At 38.5% G+C, this 8,542-nt stretch overlaps 1 protein-coding gene across 1 annotated transcript in view; it reads right to left on the bottom strand.

Annotated features, from left to right (window-relative positions):
• Positions 1–6,702: 6,702 nt before the first annotated feature.
• The window catches only part of LOC127418941 (CD209 antigen-like protein E), a 3,620-nt gene continuing 1,780 nt past the window's right edge, over positions 6,703–8,542 (bottom strand). Inside the window, exons 4-5 of the mRNA XM_051659879.1 lie at positions 8,506–8,542; positions 6,703–8,407 (exon numbers count right to left, since the gene is read on the bottom strand). The exon at positions 8,506–8,542 is cut by the window's right edge and continues 70 nt beyond it. Coding sequence (XP_051515839.1) covers positions 8,278–8,407; positions 8,506–8,542 — 167 coding nt within the window. The 3' untranslated portion in view covers positions 6,703–8,277. The remainder of the gene's footprint in view (positions 8,408–8,505) is intronic.

Genomic DNA, 8,542 nt, shown 5'->3' with positions numbered 1-8,542 from the left:
AAAGTGACCTGAGGTGAGGTATGGAAGAGAGGGGGCAGATGTGAGTGAGATTTGTGTTTTATGGTCCTTACTCAGTAGGGTGTGTTGTCTCAGGTGGAGATGCTCTTCTGTGTGAGAGTTTTATGATGTTGGTTCTCGCAGTGTTCTTTCACTTTTACCAGAAATAGCACCTTTTGGGCATAGACATCCTGGTGCCAGCCTTACAGTGATCTCAGGTTTGACTATCCTTGTGGAGATATTTGGTCCCCACAATGTAGGATAAACATGTATAAGTAAATCGTTTGCCCCCCCCCCCCAAAAAAAAGAAAATAAGAAAATGGGGCCACATGGCGAAAGAGAAGCACCTAAGTTTGCTACCATTGAAAACTTAGCTAAACTATTTACTTATTTATTTTTTTGTATCAAGTTGTTGCTCACAGTGACATAATTTTGTTGTTTACAAAAAGTCGTAGAAGTACGCCAGAAATCATGCAAACACTTTTATGCATTTTTAGGATATGAGCAATCAAACATAATGCCCTCGATTTATATATGTATATACATTATATATATTATATATACATATAATATACAGTTGTGCTCAAAAGTTTGCATACCTTTGGAGAATTGGTAATATATGTACCATTTTTAAAGAAAATATGAATGAGCAGGCAAAACACATTTCTTTTATTTCTTATGGGATTCATATTCAAATGTAGGTTATAACAGAATGGCACAATCATAAAACAAAACACGGCAACAAAGAAAAAAATGAAATGACCCCTGTTCAAAAGTCTGCATACCCTTAGTTCTTAATACTGTGTATTGCCCCCTTTAGCATCAATGACAGTGTGCAGTCTTTTGTAATAGTTGTCTATGAGGCCCCAAATTCTTGAAGGTGGTATAGCTGCCCATTCATCTTGGCAAAATGCCTCCAGGTCATACAAAGTCTTTGGTCGTCTTGCGTGAATCGCATGTTTGAGATCTCCCCAGAGTGGCTCGGTGATATTAAGGTCAGGAGACTGTGATGGCCACTCCAGAACCTTAAACTTTTTCTGCTGTAACCACTGGAGGGTCAGCTTGGCCTTATGCTTAGGGTCATCGTCATGCTGGAAAGTCCAAGAGCGTACCATGCGCAGCTTTCGTGCAGAAGAATGCAAATTGTCTGCCAGTATTTTCTGATAACATGCTGCATTCATCTTGCAATTTTCACAAGATTCCCCATGCCTTTAGAGCTCACACACCCCCAAAACATCAGTGAGCCACCACCATGCTTCACAGTGGGGATGGTATTCTTTTCACTATAGGCCTTGTTGACCCCTCTCCAAACAGAGCACTTATGGTTGTGACCATAAAGCTCTATTTTGGTCTTGTCACTCCAAAGGTGTGTCAAAGTGTTGTCGGGCATATTGTAACCAGGCTTCTTTCTGGCAACTCGACCATGCAGCTCATTTTTGTTCAAGTATCGTCGTATTGTGCTCCTTGAAACAACCACACCATCTTTTTCCAGAGCAGCCTGTATTTCTCCTGAGGTTACCTGTGGGTTTTTCTTTGTATCCTGAACAATTCTTCTGGCAGTTGTGGTTGAAATCTTTCTTGGTCTACCTGACCTTGGCTTGGTATCAAGAGATCCCCGAATTTTCCACTTCTTATAATATAATTTATAATTATAATTTTCTTTATTTATCACACATTATACATTTGCACATACACGGTGAAATTCTTCTTTTTCACATATCCCAGCTAGGCTGGGGTCAGAGTGCAGGGTCAGCCATGATACGGCGCCCCTGGAGCAGATAGGGTTAAGGGCCTTGCTCAAGGGCCCAACAGTGGCATCTTGGCAGTGCTGGGGCTTGAACCCCCGACCTTCTGATCAGTAACCCAGAGCCTTAACCGTTGAGCTGCCACTGCCCTGTTACTCTTAATAAGTGATTGAACAGTACTGACTGGCATTTTGCCTTGCACCCCGTCTGCCGGCAGGTCATCCCTGTCTACCTGGATCAGGGGAGGGGACAAGGGGAGGTAAACAAAAAAAAGGTGGCACCTACACGTCGTAACGGCGAACGTGCCAAATTAACAAAACATTTAAAAAGAGAGGGAAAAGGCCAACACGGAGTGGCAGCGGGAGAGAGAGAAGAGAGAGAGAGAGAAAAATAATAATTTACTTGCCGGTTCTCCGATACACCGTAGTACGTTCCTCGGCCACTCCTCTGCCCTCTAGTGGATGACAGCCGTGCCTCCCAGGGTGGATCGGAGGCAGTCCTCCGGCCCCTGGCGGATGGAATGCCCTGCCGTGTTTTTGGTGGACGGTAGGGGTCTCCCCCGCCCCTGGCAGCGGTAACCACTCCAGGTGGTTTGTTGGTAGCCCCTCCTGCCCTCGCGGTTGGAGGCCGTTCCTCCACTTCCAGGCGGCCGGGCTCCTCCGTCCTCCAGCGGATGGTCGCGGCTGCTCCTTTGGGGTGGATGGTAGCGGCGAGAACTCTACTACGGCGCATCCCTCCTCCTTCCTGGATTTCGGCACCAGTGTAACACACCAATGGAAAGGAGGCGGCGAGAACCAGCTTGACAATATAAATAATATTTAATGAGAAATTGAACCAAAAAGACAAGCACACACAGGTGTCGGACAGCTGTCCGTAACTCTCTCTCTGCCGCACTGCCGTCTCCAGTCGGCCTTTATCCCTCTCAGGCTAATCAGCCCAATTAGGGGCCGGGTGTGTGGAATCACGACCCGGCCCAACCCTCCGCTCTGCCACACCATGTTAGCCTAATGAGGAGCCTTCTCTCCTGTGTAATATGTATGTTCTATTTGAATGATGTTTGAAATTAGAAACAAACGGGATAATAATGGGCTCATATAAATAAATATTCTCTTAAATTGTTAAAAGGGGGAGAGAAAACTTCCTGTTGCTTTTGTTGTTGATGTCAACAACAAAAATAATGTCACGATGCATGGCCTTATACTTGAAAACCAAGAACAAAACTATGCAAGATAAAAGGAAATGTGACCCAGGGTACATTAAATACAGGTTACATTTTTACTATGGTGGGTCACCACTTGATTTCCAATGTAAAATCTGGGTCCCGAAGCAAAACCAGTTGAGAACCACTGGTTTAGGACATCTACTTTGTGCATGACATGAGTAATTTTTCCAACAATTGTTTACAGACAGATTGTTTTACTTTTAACTGACTATATCACAATTCCAGTGGGTCAGAAGTTTACATACAGTAAGTGAACTGTGCCTTTAAGCAGCTTGGAAAATTCCAGAAAATTATGTCAAGTCTTTAGGCAATTAGCTTCTGATAGGCTAATTGGCAAATCAACCTGTGGATGTATTTTAAGGCCTACCTTCAAACTCAGTGCCTCTTTGCTTGACATCATGGGAAAATCCAAAGAAATCAGCTAAGACCTCAAAAAAAAAAAAAAAAAAAAAAAAAAAATATGGTTCATCCTTGGGAGTAATTTCCAAACTCTGAAGGTACCAGGTTCATCTGCACAAACAAAACAGTATGCAAGTATAAACACCATGGGACCACGTAGCCATCATACTGCTCAGGAAGGAGATGCATTCTGTCTCCTAGAGATGAATGTAGTTTGGTGTGAAAAGTGCAAATCAATCCCAGAACAACAGCAGTCCTTGTGAAGATATTGGAGGAAACAGGTAGACAAGTATCTATACCCACAGTAAAACAAGTCCTATATTGACACAACCTGAAAGGCTGCTCTGCAAGGAAGAAACCACTGTTCCAAAACTGCCATAAAAAAGCCAGACTACAGTTTGCAAGTGCACATGGGGACAAAGATCTTACTTTTTGGAGATATTAACTGTCTGGCCATAATGACCATCATTATGTTTGGAGGAAAAAAGGTGAAGCTTGCAAGTGCAATGTGATGAAATAAATAAAAGCTGAAATAAATCATTCTCTCTACTATAATTCTGACATTTAATATTCTTAAAATAGTGATCCTAACTGATCTAAGACAGGGAATGTTTTCTATGATCAAATGTCAGGAAAAGTTTAAATGTATTTGGCTAAGGTGTATGTAAACTTCTGACTTCAACTGTACATTGTACCAATTTTATTAGCCCTATAAATCTATTGAAGTTATGACATCACACCAATTTTAAAATGCAATTTTTGGGGAACATACATTTTAAATGTTATTTTATATGGTATTAAACTCCATTTATGTAAACCATTTAATCTAAACATGTCAAACCAACTGCAGAATATTCAGAATATTATTCCCTACATGTCACAAAGCTTCTTTAGGGAGTTTACATTTGGTACTTTTTATATCTATATCTAATTTTTTTATCCAAATAAATGTTTTAAACAGGGCTAGTCAACTGGTGGCCCGTGGGCCTAATCGGGCCCACCAATCATCTCTATCTGGCCCTTCATCTAATTTTGATAAAATCGCCTAGCAGTCTGAAACACCAGATCGCTCTCTGCGCAAAACTCAACGGTAAGTTTAACAATGTTCAGCGGTGCATGCAAAACCATTCAGCGGTCGTCAGTTCGTCAGCTGGGCCAGAGTGCATGTTTAAAGTCGCAGTTCTATTTGTTTTATTGATGTATTTCCTACTGAAACAGGAAGTGGGGAAGGGACATGTTGAACGGCGCTTTTTACAAACATAGCCAATACATTTCAGTTTACAGCCACACACACATACACCCCTTTCCACCATGCTGCTCATGTCAGATATCAATATCGGCCCACTTTTCCATTGACTTGAGACCTGAACGATGATCTAACTGACAACATTAATACATAACAATACATGCTTACGATGAAGCTGGAGCCGTTGTGCAAGACCAATGCAGATGTATGCAAAACAAGCAAGTAAAAGATATCACAATATCAATTATATCAATGTTTTAAACCACAGTACACTAAACTTATGCAATAAGGTATGAGTGGTGTGTTGTGAATATAGTCACGGCTGCAGGGCGTTGTTAGGCATGACATGAAGCATTCAAAAATATGAATAAACTCCAGCCACTTTCTCTGCATCCGATGGAAGCATTAAGGTGTGAAATGCCTCAAACACAACAGCAAATTCACCATTATTTCTCCTCCTTTGAAATATAAAAATTCAAGCCAGCGGGCCCATAACCAAGGTAGCTTGGAGAATTAAACAGGGTTTTTGAGAGAGAAACAGCCGAAAATACACCACTTCACTACCTCTGTGTTAGCAGCTAGGTTTGAGTACAATGACAGGCTCTTGAAGGGGCAGGGTTAAAACTGATTAATAACTTTTGACTATTGGCTGCAGTTTCACGTACGCCAGTAGAGAAGCGTCAGTCGTATCAGCGGAATGCACAACTGAGTTTTACGCAGTAATCCATATGTCTCCAGAAGTGATTTGATAGGTGTGGGTGATAAACAGATTAAAATTTAAGTCAAATTTTACTATAAATTCTCCTCCCTGCTCAGTCAATCTCCACTTTAACGATCACTTTTACATTCTTTTTGTGTTTTTGGTGATTCACATTCTTCATGTATACACCCCTACTGGGCAGGAAGAAGAATTTCTATCAAAAAATTACTTAAATATTGATCTGTTTCTCACCCACACCTTTCATATTGTTTCAGAAGACATTCATTAATTCACTGGAGTCGTATGGAGTACATTTATGCTGCCTTTATGTGATTTTTGGAGATTCAAATTTTTGGCACCCATTCACTTGTATTGTATGGACCTACAGAGCTGAAATATTTTTCAAAAAATCTTCATTTGTATTCCACTGAAGAAAGAAAGTCATACACATCTGGGATGGCATAAAGGTGAGTAATTAATGAGAGATTTTCATTTTTGGGTGAATTATTCCTTTAATACTAATGTTCAAATTGCCATAAACACTCCGAGACATCTCCTCTGTATTTATCTTCAGCTCGTTAGTTTGTGAGGTTTTTAGCTGATATACAGTACTTTGTGGGTGGTTTGAGAGTTCTCTGCCATTTCCCGTTAAAAAGACAGAGATGAAAAGACAGTTCTATCGCTCCTAATAAAACAGCACATACTGCATATAGAACTTACATATGCCCACCTGATTGATGCTAGTAAATATCAGAAAAAATAAATATAAAAAAATAAATTAAAAAAATAAATTATATATATATATATATATAAACAGATTTTTGAAGATTCCTCTGCAAACACTTGATAAAGTGAACCATAAACAATATTACATACAGGTCTTGCAAGCACTATTTAAAAGCAGAAAAACTTCTGTTCAGTTCAGTTTTTGCCTATAAACGCTGAGGGTAAACATTTTATAACATGTTGACATTTTTATAAAGGACAACTTGACTGTTGTTCTTTCTTTTACTATTTAATTTTGTTTCATGAATGAAGCAAGTTAACACTAAGTTAACACTAATGAGGGTTAAATGGGTTACACCACCACATTTTGAGTGTTCAGTGAGGTACAACATCAAATATTTTTGCGTGAAAATATTAGTTAAAATGTGAATTAATAACTTTTTAACATGCTGGGAAAAATCACTATATGAATATTTAAGCAGCCTCTGAACTTTGAACTTAAAAATGATTTTCCACAACTTTTTGTATTTAAACATTTTTAAAACATTGATAAAAAGCTTTTTTTTTTTTTTTTTTTTTTTTTTATTGATAACACCAATGCCATGAAATGAAGGGACAAACATTCTTTTTAAATTAAAGTTTTAATAATAATTTTGTTTGGATTTTTTGCACACTTCTTCGGCCTTGCACTAATGCTTTTATTAAAAATAAGTACAAAATAAATACATAAATAACTTTACATGTCATAGAAGTGTACCAGATGAAGGGGACACAGATTTTTTTCAGGCGATCAAAAATTTCAAATATATTTTCAAAAAAATTGGCAAAACAGAGTCAAGCCCTTTCATATCATTAAAGGTTAGGTTATAGAATGATACTTATAAATATATTATTTTTTTCGCTATTTGAAAGCTTTTTCATGACTAAAAACATCAAGGGACATGTTCATCAACATATTTCGATATTGCCCCAAATGTCAGAAATAACCTATTTTGTGAGTCACAAAGCTGTCTTTACACAAGGGGGCGCTAGACGGCTCAGAAAACTGAATCCTCCATTGATCTGCATTCAAATCTCAGAACGTTTTACATCTCAACTCATTTTTTCCACTGTCGTCATGTTTTTCTGAAAATAAATACATTTAATTTAGTGATGGGAAGATCGGATAATTTTACTGACTTGAATCTTTGAGTCTCGTTCAGCAAAATGAACAAATCTTTATTCAAGTCATTTAGTTCATTTGAGCAGAATTAAATTAAAATGTTACATTTTCAACAGCCAAATCCCCCCCAACACGTCTACTTACACAAACTTTGATATTAGTCCCAATAAGGAAAAAATTAGAATGCAGCCAAAGACAAATTATGAGAAACAGAAATGATTAGTTCACCTTTGGAATCTTCTTGTCCAAGTCGTTCGTTCTTTTGTCACATGACGGCCGTATGTACATAGTGTATACGGCTGTCACATGACAAAAGAACGAACGACTCGGACCAGGTGACTCGAGAGGTGAACTAATAATTTCTGTTTCCTGTACAGCACCTATGCGGTTTTCACGTAACAAACGAACGGAGGTTGCGCAATGCACATGCGCAGCCAACACAAAATGAACTAATCACTCTCTGAGACTACTCGTTCTTCTGAGTCACATAAAAAATTCGTTCAAAATGAACAAATTGTTCATGAACGACCCATCACTAATTTCATTTATTATGGTGATGAATGATTTAAGCAACATATTTTATGATTTTCTATAATTCAAGAACTTAAGCACCTCTTGGTAAAAATAGCTATTTTCAAGGGTTTTCCAGGACTTAAATTTGAAAAAGCCAAATTCAAATATTTCAAGCACCTTGTACGAACCCTGTTTAAAGTGCAGTTTGCAGTGTATACTACAGCCTGCATTATACAACGTCCTCAATATATTCTCCATAGTCAAGTTCAGGGTCAATATCAGATGCAGACACTAAAACACAGGACAGGATAATGACTTAGCCTTAAGAATATTTAATGAAAAGCGTCATTTAAAATACTTCAACCTACAGACAGAAAGTTTACTGTACAAACAAAATATTAAGCTACATAATATATTATTTTAAAAGCATGCATTAAAAGAAGACTTTGGACTATCTTCAGTTACTCAAAATATGTCCTGGTCTTGAGTGAAAGTGCTTTACGGGTGTTCAGAATGTACAAAATAAATATACATGTACTTGCATGTACATGTATTTGATGTAATGACTCATTTTAAAATGCTCTTCTCACAGATCCATTTGTAAACATAAGAACATGGATAATCATGCCACCCTGATGATACAGTTAGAGCACAGTTCTCTTGTCTTTGGCCATCGGGCTGTCCAGACTTCCAGAACCTGAAACAGCAGATCAGCATTAGATTTTCAGTGCTGCTTTCTGTGTGATATATAATAAGGTCTGTGAGAAAAATGTATTTGATTCTGTGACGTCTCACCCAGAGGTCAGTGTACTTCCATTGACCCATTTCCATG

This window comes from Myxocyprinus asiaticus, chromosome 28 (assembly GCF_019703515.2).
Source record: "Myxocyprinus asiaticus isolate MX2 ecotype Aquarium Trade chromosome 28, UBuf_Myxa_2, whole genome shotgun sequence".
NCBI classification, from domain to species: domain Eukaryota; kingdom Metazoa; phylum Chordata; class Actinopteri; order Cypriniformes; family Catostomidae; genus Myxocyprinus; species Myxocyprinus asiaticus.
Note: the sequence above shows the minus strand (reverse complement) of the source record. Positions and strands in the feature narration are given on the sequence as shown.